Source organism: Xylaria bambusicola (assembly GCF_022495145.1).
Source record: "Xylaria bambusicola strain CBS 139988 unplaced genomic scaffold F5B22scaffold_79, whole genome shotgun sequence".
NCBI lineage: Eukaryota > Fungi > Ascomycota > Sordariomycetes > Xylariales > Xylariaceae > Xylaria > Xylaria bambusicola.
The window spans coordinates 42,550-58,448 of record NW_025953632.1 but is presented as its reverse complement, the minus strand read 5'-3'; the positions used below and the strand labels follow the sequence as shown (position 1 = coordinate 58,448).

The window sequence follows — 15,899 nt, the reverse complement described above, 5'->3', positions numbered from 1 at the left end:
ACAACACCCCCTCGCCCACATCCCCCCACCCCCCACCCCCGGCCCGCCCGACCCCCCGCCCCCCCCGCCCCAACCCCCCCCCCCCCCCCACACCCCCCCCCCCTTTTTTTTTTTTTTTTTTTTTTTTTTTTTTTTTTTTTTTGCTTGCTTGCAAGCGGTCAGCTATTACTGGAGTCTCATGACGCTACTACCGTCCAAGTATGCAGGCGTATCTGTCGATCGGATTTCGTGATTGGCTCGTGAAGTAACACGACGTCGCCAGTGGCTACGAAGTAGGAGAAACAAGATTTGTTGCTTTTTGGGGTTTCTGGTATTTAGGGCAAGATGACCATACCTAGATTTCATACAAGACCTTTCTGCCGTCCCCGCACACATCTACACGAATGGCTTCATCGCTATTTGTTGCCGCCCCGAATTGCTCACCTAGGTATGTCTCAGACCAAAGCAACGTTGCCCTCTCGCCGCCTGCTCTACCTCGCCTGCAGGGTGAAGATTATCCGAGTCGGCGGGTTCAGTCATTGGTTGTCAGATAGGACTCAATAGCAGTTCAGACTATTACAGTCGGTCTCGTCTCCGCTTTGCCGGGCAGCGGTTCACCTACCGGTGTACGGAGGAAAATAGCACGGAACTCCAATCAAGACCTAACGGAAAGCTCCAGGACAATACTTACCTAACTATTGACACTGAAAGTAGGTAGTTCAGCTCTCGATTTGCTTGTGGGCTTGTGGGGTGCTGTAGCGTATCTCTGGGGCAGATTGGGGCAGATTGGGGGCTATTCGGGGTTACTAGCACTTGGCGGGAACGACGGTTCGTTCTGCTAGAATTCCAACAGCCAATGATGGCACAGCATCTTATCGCAGCTCAAGTTACGTCAGAGCTCCTGTCATCCCCTTTATCATCCAGCAACGCAAGCAGCACATGGCGACATGGAGACATTCAGACATGAATATAAACTACAGCACAGGCGTGGGAGCGGGTAGCTATCGTTGACGAGAGTGGACGGGGCTAAGGGGCCCGGCTGAGGCCAGGGAAGCTCGCCTGGGCATAGCGAGATTCTCGGCGGACCACTCAATCAGCCAGAATGACAGCCACAGAGTCACTGTAGCAAGTAATATCGGGCCTCATGTTGCACGCTGCATCCAAATACATACCCGTAGATAGATAGGTAGGTACAGTATGTCAGGGCTGGAGCTGAGCCAGGGGGAACAGACAATAACATCTCGCGCCTAAACCTCTTCTTTACTCCCCTCCATTTCTCACGAGTTGACCTTGACAAACTCAACCACAGCCCTGTTTTTGCAGTGCGAAGTACTGGTAGTTGATATCCATCATTCAGAAAATCAAAAGCAGGTACGTGAAGAGATTTATTCCATCCCCATCCCAGCCACGGGTGACACACACCCACCCCTCACCAAGCTCTCGCTCCCCGGCCCATGGCAACATACCTGCGGTAACCCTGAGCGGGTGTGGGTGGTACCACCCAATGTTTGTTGGGCAACCGCCAGCTCGACGTTGTTCATCTCATATGCTCGACGTTTGCTACTCTTTCTTCCATCTCTCTCCAGCCTTACAGAACGTTATTCTCATTGCAGTCGCAACTACTAGTCTTCAACAAACCTAAGCATCTTTCTCAGTTCGTAAAGAAGACAATACCCCGGCCTATAAGCGCGCTACACAATGCCAGGCCCTGAAGTATCCCACGGTCGCGGTGGCGCAGGCAACATCAACCCCGACGATACGGAATACGTCGATGGCGAGATTGTGCGCCAGGGCGATGTCGGAACTCACGGTGATGGCGCGTACAGCACCGGCCGCGGCGGTAAGACAAGCCTACATGCCCACCCACTCCTCTCCCCATTCTCCCCTCTTCCGTTTTCTATATACATAGTATACACCGGAGCGCAAGGTAACGAGTTCCTCTAACATTTCCCCCACCAAACAGGCTCCGCAAATATAGCCGACAAAGATACCCCAGTAGCCCCGCGCGCAGACAAGGATGTCGTGCCCGTGGAAGCCCTGCGACCTTCGGTCGACGGCGAATTCCACACTGGCCGTGGCGGCGCCGCCAATGTCGTGCACGCTCCCGAAGACGACGGGAACGACGCCGCTGTCAAGCACCCGCCGAACCAGGGCCTCGCTGATAAACTGAAGCACAAGATATTTGGCATGTTCAAGAAGTAAAGCCAGCTGCGTGAGAATAGGGGAAGTTGATTGTTTAGTGCGCGATGAGGGAGACGGGGGTTTGCTTAATCTGCTGCGCGACAACGGGAAGGCATGGTTTTGGTTTGTTTCGTTTTCGCGAGATTGGTCGCGATCTCTACTACTTTCTTAATCTCCCTCTACACAGAGAGAGATTGTCCTTTTTCCCCAATGATATCCACTTCCGTTGCCACGATATAAGTCTACCCTACTTGCGAATTATTTGATTGTTTGCCTTTAATGTTGCTACGTAGGTACTTGCCTACTTACTCAAGTATCAGGTGATGAAGTGACAGCAGTTCTTATCAAACTCTGTTTTAACAACTGCAACATTTTAGCTCGCCTTTTTCCGCGACAAAGAGCGCAAAGCGATTTATTTCTTATTTACTTTCTGTTTAGGACGAATATGTACAAAACATGTGACGGGACTCGAAAGTCCCAGGCATGGTACGCAACCAAACTGCCTAAGACAGTGCCCGTATTTGCACCCAAGCAAAGCTTTTCTGAGTTTGAGTTGCTCTCCTCCTAGTTGATGTGCTTATTTCAAAGTGTTCACGATGGCGTTGTACGCGCTCTTGGGGCTGAAGTTGGAGTCGAAGAGCAGAGGATTGTTTTGAGCTCTCCATGAGTCCTGTATTGGGAGGGGAATCAGCAATCACAGTTCCACCGGGGGAAAGGGATGAATGAGAAAGAAATAATGCCGCTTACAGGGTCGCGGACACCCCACACGGTGATACCGACGCACTTGGGCTCGTTGAGACAGGCCTGGGTCACGGCGACGTAGTCGTTGGCAGGCGCGTTGACGATGTCCAGCTCTGTGATGGCTACCTCGCTGACGCCGGTGGCGGCCAGTGCCTTGATGGTGGCTCCAGCTTGAGAGGCCACTGGATTCAGGGTGAGACGCGGTTAGCCCAGTCTACTGATTCACTGATTGATATGCACTTACATCCAGAGCCAAGATGAGCCTGGGATCCGATACCGTCGATGGGGACGCCGGCAGCGATCCACTTCTTGACGTGGTTGATCATACCAGTCGTCACCTTGGCGTAGTTGGGCTGGTCGAGATTGTAGTCGTTGATATAGAGCTTGGCATCGGGGTCTGCCTTGCGCGCAGCCTCGAAGGCGATGCGGACAAAGTCCTCGCCGAGTACCTGCGAGAACACGGACTGGCGGAGAGACCCGTCTTCGTTGAAGATCTCGTTTACGACATCCTGGAGATCAGAGGGCATTGAGTAAGCGAGGGCGAGCAGGAAGGAGAGAGACGGATTTACGTACCCAGGCGTAGATCTTTCCCTTATATCGCGTCACGAGCGTCGTGACGTGGTTCTCGAGGACACTGGTAAGCGTCGCCTTGTCCCGGATCTGGCTGACCCATCCCGGCAGCTGTGAGTGCCAGCAGAGAGTGTGGCCTCGGATCATCTTGCCATTCTGGGTAGCCCAGTTGACGAGATAGTCGGCTCCAGCGAAGTTGAATTGTCCGCGGCTAGGCTCGGTCGCATCCCACTACAAAAGCAAGCCCATCCTGTTAACTCTCTTGATCCATGGATTCGCAGCTTCCCTCGCTTCTGCCTAGAGGAAGGTAAGTAATTTACCTTCATGCTGTTCTCCGGTGTGACTTGTCCGAAGTCAGCCTGGATCACGGCCGCTGATTTGCCCGTGGTTAGTCGGTTCTGTTCACCAACGGAGTCAGTATTATGTAACACCAACAATATCGCGGCGTACAAGAGCGCCGGGGCAAAACCATCAACAACGAGCCTTTATCCCAGCGATACGCCGGGAGTAATAGAGACGTAGATATCGCGGCGCACTAACCTGGTCGGCACAGGTGCCGTAGTATTTCTTTCCCTTGGCCTGGATCAGAGTGTTGATGCTCTCCGAGGCTTGTCTCTCAGACAGCTCGGCGGGAGCCGCTAGGGCCGCGATCGGCGCAAGGAGGAGCAGGAGTGCTGACTTCATGGTTAGTTAGTCTCGTAGATCTGTTTCGATGATTTTCCTTTCTCCTATGATCATCAACTCAGCGAGAGCGAGGCAATGTGTTATATAGGCCCATAAGAGCGGAGTATATGGCCCGAGGGGTAAAAGGGGTCATCTTCCGTCATATATTCGGAGAATTTTATATTGAAATCCAATAGGCGCATTTTTTTTTTTTTCACCTCCTGGATGAATTCTTGACTTAAGCTGTTTCAGACGTTTGAGTTAAAGCTTGGATTGCATCATGGGCAAAATCTTTGGGCCTTTTGGATTAAAATCTAATAGGTGCATTATTTAATCCCCGACTGAGCTTGTTGACTTTAGCATGTTTCACATTTGAGGCAAGCTTGGATAATACCCTAGTTACACTGCTGTAACAACCTCCTCTACGATAGAGAATAGGACGATATTAATGTCATGAGAGGTAACGCGATGCTAATGAGTTCATTAACTGAGGACGTACTATGTATGTAATCTGAAGCATCAAGGCCGTATCCTGTGTCATAGTAGACGCGCGGAGTGTTAGGTAAGTTTGATGGCGGCTGATATATAGCCTGAACTCGTTGACCCGACGGGGCGACCCAGATCCACGAATGGTAGCGAATAGCTAAGCGGTGTTGATCGAAGAGGGCTACAGTAGCCTGCCCCATGTTTCTGAGGCTCTCAAGTTCATCAACTTTTCCTTCGTTACAATACCTACTTTATTTTTTTCCGTGTGAATCAGGATATAGCTTCAAAGGCTTGGACATAATGTTAACAATTATAGAAGCAGAAAGCAGAATCATTCCTACTAATGTATGTGTACGCCTAACTTAACTTATGCAGTATGCATCGAATTGCGACATAAAGCAAGGCCTAAGTGTCAAAGGCTGACCAAGAAATTGTGCTTAAATCTGTAAGATCTACGAGCATGTTACTCACCCCTGATGACGTTCAACCCAACATCAGGCGAATCCGGGGTGCAGATGATGTTGTCTTAAAATCGGCCGCCACTGTTATCAACACCGGCTAAAACGGACCAATAGAACTGAGGATAATTTAGGGTTGGCTGGACCGCTTGGCGTCCGTAAATTGCTATTGGAGAAAAGCAGAAAGGTTGGCTACTGTGAATGGAGGATGTTGTCTTGGAAAGACGATGGAATATCTGTTAACCCGGCTATGGGAGCTGTTCATCTTGTAAGTAGTAGCTTGGTCTCAGGTACATGCTGCATATCCACACTGCATCCCTACCGATGATGATATGCCAATCTTTTGGGTTCGAGTTGTTAGTGGGCAACCAACATGGTGTGAAATTCGATATCACGAGCGACATCGTAACGGTACGCTTTGTTCGTCGTGGAATGGTGAGACATTCTTGTTATTAGTATGTATGCGAGTAAGTGTAGCGCATTGTGATAGTCACATGGCGGACCCAGTCGGGTTGATAGGGAAAGCTTCAACCTGCAAAGGGCCATTCAGAACCAACAACTCCAGGTGTGGCTGTACACTACGCATGCGCGACTTGAGCAAAAGTGAATAACCAGGTATTCGGGGCGTAGCACAGCATACGAAGTAGGTGCAATTGAAATGCCAAATTCTTCAACAGAACATCCAAGGAATCAAAGATTTCAGTATAGTTATCTCGAGATAATACTGTAACACCACATACATCAGATCAGATGGTGCGGCATCAGTCTGGGACCAGGCTAGAAGGATAATTGGAGTCCCTATGCAGGCAATGCAAGAGGTTTCGATCCCCTGAGTATCATGATGAACAGGACCCTGAGACCATGATGAGATGTGTCATGGCAGTGATGGTTCTTCACAAGAGGGTGTGATGACTAGCATAACGCATCGGCCATGATGGTTAGTTTTCCTCGATCTCCCCACGCAAAACCACAAGGGACTATTATCTATACATAGTACACTTCAGTCGCGGGGTGAACTGCCCAGAACAGAGGAAATACTACAGTATGTAGAGTAGCGTTCTGAGCGTACTAGGTATGTAGTCTGCGTACATAGTAGGTACTACACTAAAATAGTGTCGGCCAGTCTGCCGACTAAGGCTCGTAGACGCTTTGCTAGGTATAGATTGTCTGGTGGCCATCCTAAAGGGGAGGTGTAGGAATGTTGGATGGAGATGGATGGAGATGGACGGGCCCGCCTGACCCCATCTTGGCACCAGGACGAGGGGTTGGGGGGGCTGTTCCTGTTGTCAAGTGGTGTTGCTGGTGCTTCTTTGAGGCAGGCTTGCTTGGAGACCATACGAGGTTACGGACAGAGTCAGGCGTAGAACCCTTGATCTATCTATTGTTCTACCCATCCAAGCTCCCTCTCTCCTCTCTTCTTGCTTCCTTTGTTGGTGGTTGGCTGTTGGGCGGTTTCTTTCTTCCTTTCGACGTCACCAACGCTACGCTACCACCACCACCATCATCGAGCGAGCTGACTGTTGCATAAAGTAGGAAGTGCACAAGATCTTGCGTGACCGCACACAGACGCGGTACATCTGCCATCTGATTGACCAGAAGTGAAAAGGTGGGAAAGTTGGGCGAGCGCCGCGCCATGAGGGATTGATATCTGTGCGGAGAGGAGAAGGGGGTATTTGATCAAGATACCAACTCCTGATCACACTGTCTTTCTCTGCCTTGGCATCTCTTCGACGCAATACGACATGATACCAAGTCGCAGTCGATGAACGGCGTGCTGAATGAATCAAGGAATTCCAGTAAGCGTGTGACTTTACAATCCAAGACTCTTTTTGCACGTGTTTCTGATGATTTTCCCATTAGGAGAGGAGGCCTTATCCGCAAGTATTAGCGAGATACCAGGCTGCTGTGACGCCATTCTTCCGTTCCTCCGCTCTTCAACAAGCCATACAAGAAGCCATAATTACCACATATTGTTGTAGGGGACAACCTTGGTCACCTTGGGTTACCTAAGGTTACCAGGTAAGGTTACCTTAGGTACTTACCTAGGCAGCGGCCTCGGGTTACAGCGGTGCATCACTGTGGCGTTACCGGCCTCCCCCTGGCCTTCAGCGTCAGCTCGAGTTTCAGCCAATCATAGAGCTCCCTGCAACCACTAAACCAGACCATAGGTCCAGAGGCAGCAATGGCCCCTCGGCATGAGCAGCCTCCCTTACCCTTACAGCGTCCGCCACCGAACCCTCGCCTGCTCTCTGTTCAGTCTATCGCCTCCAAGTATTCCATCCGCTCCCACTCATCGTCGTTCGAGGCCGACGATGAGCGTTCTACCACCACTTCAGAGTCTTTTAGGATGAGTCCGCGCGCCAGCATCGACGCTGGCGACATGCCACCATCCAATCCCCGGTATCCTGGTGAGGACACCCGTCCTACCAGCACCAAGGAGCTGGCTGGTTGGTATATGTATTCCTTTGCTGCCGAGACATATGTCATCTGTGGTACGTCTAGCATATTCCATCCATCTTAAACTGTCTGTTATGTTGAGTCGCCTCGCTAACTCTGCTCACAGCTATCTGTAAGTAACAATCTTAAATTCTCTTTGTCGTGACAGTCCCCGAAAACTCCCGCGATAATACTGCCATCTGCCGGAAGCTTACCGTATCACGACAGCCTCCTTCATCCCCATACTTTTAGAGAGTCTAGCAAGGGAAAATGGTGTTCTTCTCTCGGACCGTACGACGCCATGCGGCGACAGTGCTAGGAAACATCACGGCTCTCACGAGGATAGTCAGTGCATTGTGTCCCTTTTGGGAGTCGATATTAATACTGCGAGTTTTGCCATGTACACTTTCAGCATAAGTGTGCTCTTACAAGCGTTCCTCGTAGTCAGCATTAGCTGCGCCGCTGATCATGGGAACTACCGGAAACGCCTGTTGCTTATATTTGCTTGGACTGGTAGCGTCTGTGTCATGTGCTACATTTTTATATTCAAGGAAATATACCTGCTAGGCGCCGTGCTAGCCATAATATCCAATACCTCGTTTGGAGCGTCTTTTGTCTTGCTTAACTCGTTCCTGCCGCTTCTTGTTCGACACCACCCCCTAGTCCAGGAATCAGCCGCGGGATTTCCGGTCGAGGATGAAGTCGAGGAGCCAGTGCCCGATTCGCAGTCCCTCGCGACTTCGCCTACCCTCACAGAACATCCGCTCGCCAACTCAACAACCGCTCTACTCCGACCAGGCGATACTGACTCGGAATACTATAATCTACGACGTGTCCCAACTCACGAAGAACTCACTTCTATTGAGCTCAAGTTGTCAACCGAGATATCGGCAAAGGGTCTCGGCATCGGCTATGGTGCGGCGCTATTTGTGCAATGTGTCTCTATCATGATGCTTGTTGCCCTGGGGAGTTCAACCTGGTCGCAGCGAATCGTCTTGCTATTCATCGGATCGTGGTGGGCGGTTTTCACAATTCCCGCAGCCATGTGGTTGAGACCGCGTCCCGGTCCTCCTCTAGCGATAAATAGTCGTCAGGGCGTAAAGGCGTGGCTGTCTTACATCGCGTTCTCCTGGAAGAATCTATTCCGCACGGTCAAACTGGCTCGACGTCTCTTGGATATTGTTCTGTTCTTGGCTAGTTGGTTCCTGATTTCTGATGCGATCGCAACAACATCGTCAACAGCCATTCTCTTCGCCAAGACGTCGCTCGGCATGAAACCTTGGGCATTGGGTTTAATCAACGTCATTTCTACTTCGACAGGCGTTATTGGAGCCTTGAGCTGGTCTTTCGTCTCTTCACATTTCAACCTCAAACCTCATCAGACCATCCTTAGCTGCATTGCTCTTTTCGAAGTGATTCCTATATACGGATTACTAGGCTATTTACCAGCTGTTCAAAGATGGGGGGTGTTCGGCCTTCAACAGCCATGGGAAATGTACCCTTTGGCTGCCGTTTACGGCCTTGTGTTAGGAGGCCTGAGCTCCTACTGTCGATCACTGTTTGGCGAACTCATTCCTCCAGGATCAGAGGCGGCTTTTTATGCGTTGTACGCCATCACGGACAAGGGGTCTAGCATTTTCGGGCCTGTTATCGTCGGCGCCATCATTGACGCCTACGGGGAGATCCGGCCAGCGTTTTGGTTCTTAGCACTGCTTGTCGGCTTTCCTGCGCCGATCATCTACTTTATCAATGTGGAGCGCGGTAAAGCTGAAGGTGAGAAGCTCGCAGAGGTTATTGAAGGATTCAAGAATGACGAGGGCATTCGTGACGATAACCATGGAAACGGGGATGAACGTCAGGGCATGCTAGCAGGTTATCAAGGAAACGATGAGGGAAGATTCCCCTAACAGTTGCTTACACCATGAATAACAGCGGTTGATTCACTTTTCTTGCTTCAATTCTGCATAGCGACGGCGTTGGCTGCTCTTTTAGCGAAGAACCAGGGTTAGTTTTCAAACAGGACGCGCCTGATATCAATGGATGAGGTTTAATATGGGGACAATGCCGGCTTTTCCGTAGTTCCTTGATTATGTGAACGAACGGCAGGTGCCTGAGACAATGAATAAGCCAACAACACCTACCTACAATAAGGGCTTGGTGCCTCTATTCCCGGTGCTTACTCCACTATAGCCATCGTTCCCGGATGTAATCATAGTGTTAGTACAGAACAGAATGAGCGCCAATACGAGTAGTACGGCCGAAGAAACATTATGTTTCTCGTGTCTCACCAGGAGAGCATACCAAGTATTCGCATTGTCAAGTTGTACTCAGCCACCCGTACAGCTACGCTAGGTACTCACTGTAGCTTCCCTACCTGTGGCTGAGGTGGGAACATTGAGGTCCATCGCTGCGGAACCTCTGTTGGCAACCAACTATGTTATGAGGCGGCCGTACATGTAATGTAGCCTATAGACGGTCACAACCCCATAACGAAGCAGACCAACTGTACATACGTAGTAGTTGCGATGCCGCGCTTGAGTCCGTGAGCATAACGAAGCTTATTGTCATTGGACGACAGAAGTGATGGCACCTAGCACTCGACAACCAACGAGCCAATGCAATTGCTCCAAGGAAGGTGATGACCATCCTGGCTCGGGGAGCCTAGTGCTCTGGTGGAGAGTGTGCCAAGAGCCAAGGCTACTTGGTAGGATTTGGCTAGAATAGGAATGAGAAGGGGAGAGCCGAAGGGATATCTACGAAGTACGGGGCAATCTATGGGGCGATAACATGGGAGGATCACAGACTCTACCTTTTGTTACGGAGCACCTCGTCAACCCCATGCTCGCTCATTGGAGCTAGATACTAGATACAGTACCTAGCTTGTGTTCGAAGGTCCTCGGCCTCCAACAAGTCGAGTTACCGACATGGACATGGACACACGAAGTAGAATCAACCAACAACCAACCCAACCTAACCCACTTGGCAACGCCCGCGCCAGCACTTGCACTTGCACTTGCACTTGCCCGCGCCTCCACCACCCCCCCAAGACTCATTCCCCCGCCACCTTAATAACTCCATAGCTAATAACAATATACAATTTTATATTCCTAACATACATTACACTAGACTACACCTTGGGCTGGACGTACCTGTCTCCCTCTAGCTTACCCGCCTGTCTTATTTGTGCCGTTTTGCCTCTTTTCGCAAACACGTCGCCCAGTTTTGCCTTGCCTTGGGAACGACGTCAATCTCAATTACTTCCGCGCCCAAATTCTGCTGGGACACATCGCTCACGCAGGGATCGGGACGCCGGGACACGCCCGCATCATTGACCAGAGATCCACGCGACACCCTCGACCCGGGCCAGCCGCCCTGTGCGACGAGCTGTGGTTGTTTGCCTTCAAGGTCAATTGCGCGACAGAGAGGACACCGTCTCCTCCACGCAGCGCGCGATCATCAAGATAAAGGCTTTGCTTTGCTTTACTTTACTTTACTTGACCCGGCATCTCTATATAATTCGCATCTCGTCACTATCTCTGTTATCTGTCGTCATCCGCTATCTGGCGCATTGCTCTTGCATATCGCATTCATTCAGGGTTCGCCTACCTACCTCTACTACTCACAATGGCGGCCGCTCGCAAACGTCCCCGACCGGATGAGGACACACAGGCCGAATGTCCCTTCACGGTTACACACCCTGACCCAAATGAAAAAGACAAAAAGTCGAAGCGCAGACGACAGGAGTCCGAGGACCAGCCGGTTCCCAAGATACCCCTTCAAGCTACTCCATTTTCGCCCATGGGCAAGTTCACAAAAGACCCCAACAATACCATGGATAGATATTACCAAGTACATCCTTACCAGAAGTGGATGGATATGACGCGGTATAACAGTTTTGTCTGTGCGTGGATATCTTTGACAAAGCCCCTAATATTCGCGTCCCAACTAACACGTCCCTTTTAGTAAATGGGGTCAAGTACTATAGCGAGGGCTTCATTTTTGTCGCCAATAGTTCGACGATTGAGCGCCAAAAGAACCCCGGCGAACCACGACCATCGAGGCAAAAGTCTGATGATGATTGGGTGGCAAGAATACTCGAAATCCGCGCCAGCGATGAACACCACGTGTATGCGCGTGTATATTGGATGTACTGGCCGGACGAGTTGCCCGCGGGCACCCTGGAGGGGAAGAAATATATTCAAGGGAGACAACCTTATCACGGCCAGAACGAGTTGATCGCGTCGAACCACAGTATGCTACTCATGCCAATCTTGTCGCTTAGCATAGTCGCTAATATTTCTTCAGTGGATGTCATCAACGTTGTCAGTGTGACTGCGCAGGCTACTGTGAACCAATGGGACGAAACAAACGAGGATGAGGTCCAGCAGGCCTTGTATTGGCGCCAGGCCTTCGATGTTCGGAATATGGAGCTCTCGGTATGATGCGACTCTGCAGTAATTTGGCACTTGACAAAAGGCTAACAAAAACCCCAGTCTGCGCAACCACGATGTAAATGCAACCGTCCCGAGAACCCTGATAAGCAATTGATAAACTGCACGAATAGCGAATGCAGGAAGTGGCTACACGACGACTGTCTAATCCACGAGGCTCTGATGAAGACATATGCACGACTAGGAACGGACAAGCCTCATAAACCAACACGTGTGAAAGCCGAAGAACCGGAGGGTGGGCAGCGGCCACTCAGTCCAAGCGAGTCAGGAGCGGCGCAAACGGCTCAGCAATCCATCGACGTCAAATCAGAGGATCAGAAGACCATCAAGCTCTCAGATGTCGAGGTTGGCGGGTCCTCTGCAAGTTCAGAAAGTCAAACGCTAACGGTTGCTACGGGCACGGAGACGAAGCGCAAAGGACGTCCTCGCAAATCTGAGGTGGGCGAGGTGGTCAATACCAAACCATACGAGGGGCTATTCACAGCTATTATTAACGACACGTCAACCCCCGTAGTCGAGATCCAGGACCTTCGCGAGAGCGTTACAGGCGGTGAGAAATCGTGGACGGAGCCTCTCCGCTGCCTCCTCTGCAACGCTGACATCCATTGAGAGGCACTGCCACAATTCCTGACAAAGTTAAAGAGAAGGGGGTAAAAAAAAAAACATTGGTGCAAGGTTTTCATCCAGCGAGCTTAGCTTATTTTCAAGGTTCTTTATATCTGCGGCTCTTCTGTTTCTTTGCTATCTTGGCGTTCCGGAACGAAACAAATGATACCCTGCAAATTTTGCTTTGCGGGGAATATTTTAGTTTTCCTAAGCTATCTTACCTATCCGCCCGTGTGAAGTTAAAGGCGTGAGGATATAAAGTTTTTTTTAAGTTTTTTTTTTTTTTTGGAAGGGGGTGCGGGGGGGGCCGAAGTTGAGTGAAAACAATCTATCCATCGAAGGCATCAATAACATCCGATGCTCACGAAAGTTGGAGATGTATTGGGGACTTAGATTTCGTTTTGTACGCAACTACCCCTTTCTTCCATTTTCCATTTGGAAAGAAAACCCCCATTTTAGGTAGATGTATGTATGTATGTATGTATGTATATGTATACCTGTCGTACATCTTTGATGTGTTTTGTTGGAGATGCTGTTGGTCTTCTTGCGTGGAGGGGATCCTTTGGGAGATGCATGGCGCGGCATAGCATATTACAACTATACTATTTACTACCTCCCTCATCTTGACATGGACCTTGCTACGTTGTGCCGTATTGCTTGGCTCGCCAGTTGATGTGCCTGCTGATTGAGCTTGGGTATATCGATAGTTGTAGGATGTTAGAGTACGGATATTCACAGCCAGATATGTTGTTCTAGCAAGCATGCTGGTTGGTTTGTTGAAGCTCGTACGGCATAGCGGGACCATGTTCTCTCTATTTGCCCTCTACTCAATGGCCCGTATCTCCTCAATCCAAGTGAGAGGGAGAAGTCTACAAGAAAGGGTGAGTAGTCAAGAAAGTAGATGTCAAATATGATTCTTTTTCCTTTTTCCCATTCCTTTTTCCCTTTTCTTCCCCCTTTTTTATCTTTGAATGCATTTAAACGGGTCCTGAGCACCCCCTCCCCTTTGTGGGCCAGCCTACCTGGCAGCTACTGGCCCCACTTTTGGCCAGACAAGTTGAAACCCCACCATGCATCACCATCCTCATTCAACTCGGTGCATGTCCAGCTTTACCGAGTCCTTGACGAAAACAAAGTTACATCCAGTACCCTTGGGTCCTCATAGTGAAAAGGGCTCGTAGCGTCTCTCGATACTCACCATGGCGGCCGACGATCCCTTCGACTCCGCACTGTATGTATAAGTTTCACAGCTCTTCCCAGCCTACCCCCTCATCTCTCCCATGACCTGTGCCCGTAGACCAGTCTGCCGGATAATAGATGCTCTCAACGCCTGGTCTCTAAGCTAGCGACAAAACTATCTCCTTATCTTCAATGTCTTGTCTTTGGACGAACACAGGCACAATCCCTACCAGACGAGCGAGCAAGCTAGCTAACATCGGTGCTCTCCCCAATCCAGCGACCTCCTCCGCCGTCTCAACCCAAAGCACACCTCGGCGCACCTTAATGCGCTAATCACGCTTGCCCCAGATCTCACTGAGGATCTCCTCTCGTCCGTCGATCAGCCGCTCGCCGTACGCCGCTGCCGTCAGACCGGACGCGACTACTTGCTCTGCGACTACAACCGCGACGGCGACAGCTATCGATCGCCATGGAGCAATGAATTCGATCCCCCGCTACAGGACGCCCCTGCCAGCGGCGACGATGACCAGAGCAATGCTGCAGGACTCCCGAGCGAAAAGGTCCGGCGTATGGAGGTCAAGGCCAACGAGGCGTTTGACTTGTACAGGGAGCTGTACTACGAGGGTGGCGTCAGTAGTGTCTATTTCTGGAACTTGGACGACGGGTTTGCAGGTGTTGTGCTATTGAAGAAGGGTTAGTTGCTAACCACCGATCCCTTTCTCTCACTCTTGTAGAAGGATGGATGAATGAATAGACGGAGGAGCCTCACAACTGACTGGGTGATTGCAGTGGCAACCCCTGGGTCCGGTAGTGAAGGGACCTGGGACTCGATACACGTATTCGAGGCCATCGACCGGGCGCGGCTGACGCAGTACAATCTGACGTCGACCGTGATCCTCTCGCTCGCAACGGACTCGAGCACGCTCGGCGAGATGGACCTCTCAGGTAACATGACGCGGCAGATCGAGATCGAGCTGCCCGCTGAGAGCGAGGCACAGCAGATCGCAAACATCGGCAAGCTCGTCGAGGATATGGAGCTCAAGATGCGCAACCTCCTACAGGAGGTGTACTTTGGTAAAGCGAAGGACGTGGTGGGTAATTTGAGGAGTCTGGGAAGCCTGAGCGAGTCGGCGAGGGATCAGGAGGCGCAGAGGGATATCATGGCGAGTATGAGACGATGAGCAATCTGAGCCCGCATTTGTGTTTTTTACCTCGTGTGGAGAAATATTGGTTGCGCTTCATGAGATGAAACGACATGCAATGTGAACGAATGAACTGGAACGAAAAGTATAAGAACGATATCATATACATTTGCTATGAGGAAGGGGCATGAGAGAAAACTATTAAAGCTATATACAGCTACACAACTACCTACCTACATTACCAGATATACCGCTACTTAGACAGCAGGCGTTTCGTTCAGATATTGCTGCATACTGAATCCTTCCTTCTCCATTTAGCTCAGGGGGTTGGGGATTGATCACAAACTACATTTGTCTAAGATAGAAACAGACATGGTATAAATTATACTCTAACTTTATGGCATTGTATCGCTAGTGAGCAATTCGGATTCATTTATGAAATCTTTACTCCCGAAATATTGTTCTTAGATACCTACAAAGTTGGGTACTTACTGATTATAACATGTTGATAGTTTGTAAGGTCAACAGAACAACATGTGATGCGTAGATACTTAATGTATTAGTGTCGCGGTTTCGAGGCTCTGATGAAATGTACGAATAGGGTGGAAGAATATACACGAAGATAGAACCGGCTGACGGAGACATGTATACAACCAGGTTTCTTTCTATCTTCTAGAAATAGATTTGCTTGTTCCTGCGAATTAGTCAAATTCTCACCACGAGAGGAAATCCTGAAGAGGTTAATTAAATATCCATATTGGCATATATAGCAGTACTACTAGGTATTTGAGTATCCGGTGCATCGATTTTTACTCACAATCCATAAAACTTAACGTGTGTACACGCCCTACTACTATTACTCTGTATATAGCTCAAACTCCAGAGCTGTGAGTGAATATCTGGGATCACCTATTGGTTATAGCTGATTCAAGAGAGCTAAGAATATGCCGCCAGGTGAGAATGAATATATTGTTCTCTTTTTCTTATCGTCTTTCTACTCCCTGTAG

General features: G+C 50.0%; 5 protein-coding genes across 5 annotated transcripts; 4 read left to right on the top strand and 1 right to left on the bottom strand.

The window, feature by feature from the left end:
- The first annotated feature begins 1,110 nt into the window (after window positions 1-1,110).
- F5B22DRAFT_537161 (uncharacterized protein) lies at window positions 1,111-2,670 on the top strand. Its single transcript, XM_047972797.1, has 2 exons — window positions 1,111-1,819; window positions 1,943-2,670. Exons 1-2 carry the CDS (start codon window positions 1,678-1,680, stop codon window positions 2,179-2,181), a joined length of 381 nt encoding a protein of 126 aa, XP_047825350.1. The 5' UTR covers window positions 1,111-1,677; the 3' UTR covers window positions 2,182-2,670.
- F5B22DRAFT_537354 (family 10 xylanase) lies at window positions 2,582-4,331 on the bottom strand. The gene is made up of 6 exons (XM_047972798.1): window positions 4,012-4,331; window positions 3,792-3,869; window positions 3,475-3,702; window positions 3,146-3,410; window positions 2,908-3,083; window positions 2,582-2,830 (listed from the first exon to the last, which is right to left on the bottom strand). Exons 1-6 carry the CDS (start codon window positions 4,153-4,155, stop codon window positions 2,738-2,740), a joined length of 984 nt encoding a protein of 327 aa, XP_047825349.1. The 5' UTR covers window positions 4,156-4,331; the 3' UTR covers window positions 2,582-2,737.
- Window positions 4,332-7,260: 2,929 nt separating this feature from the next.
- Window positions 7,261-9,421, top strand: F5B22DRAFT_652026 (MFS general substrate transporter; the record flags this gene model as incomplete). The annotated part of the gene is made up of 3 exons (XM_047979549.1): window positions 7,261-7,570; window positions 7,642-7,647; window positions 7,743-9,421. 3 exons carry the CDS (start codon window positions 7,261-7,263, stop codon window positions 9,419-9,421), a joined length of 1,995 nt encoding a protein of 664 aa, XP_047825348.1.
- Window positions 9,422-11,138: 1,717 nt separating this feature from the next.
- F5B22DRAFT_661821 (uncharacterized protein) lies at window positions 11,139-12,790 on the top strand (the record flags this gene model as incomplete). The annotated part of the gene is made up of 4 exons (XM_047980393.1): window positions 11,139-11,415; window positions 11,478-11,765; window positions 11,820-11,950; window positions 12,008-12,790. The coding sequence occupies 4 exons, from the start codon at window positions 11,139-11,141 to the stop codon at window positions 12,572-12,574; spliced, it is 1,263 nt and encodes a 420-aa protein (XP_047825347.1). The 3' UTR covers window positions 12,575-12,790.
- A 783-nt stretch (window positions 12,791-13,573) lies between these two features.
- Window positions 13,574-15,481, top strand: F5B22DRAFT_538051 (F-actin-capping protein subunit beta). The gene is made up of 3 exons (XM_047972800.1): window positions 13,574-13,802; window positions 14,028-14,443; window positions 14,540-15,481. Exons 1-3 carry the CDS (start codon window positions 13,771-13,773, stop codon window positions 14,929-14,931), a joined length of 840 nt encoding a protein of 279 aa, XP_047825346.1. The 5' UTR covers window positions 13,574-13,770; the 3' UTR covers window positions 14,932-15,481.
- The last annotated feature ends 418 nt before the right edge of the window (window positions 15,482-15,899 follow it).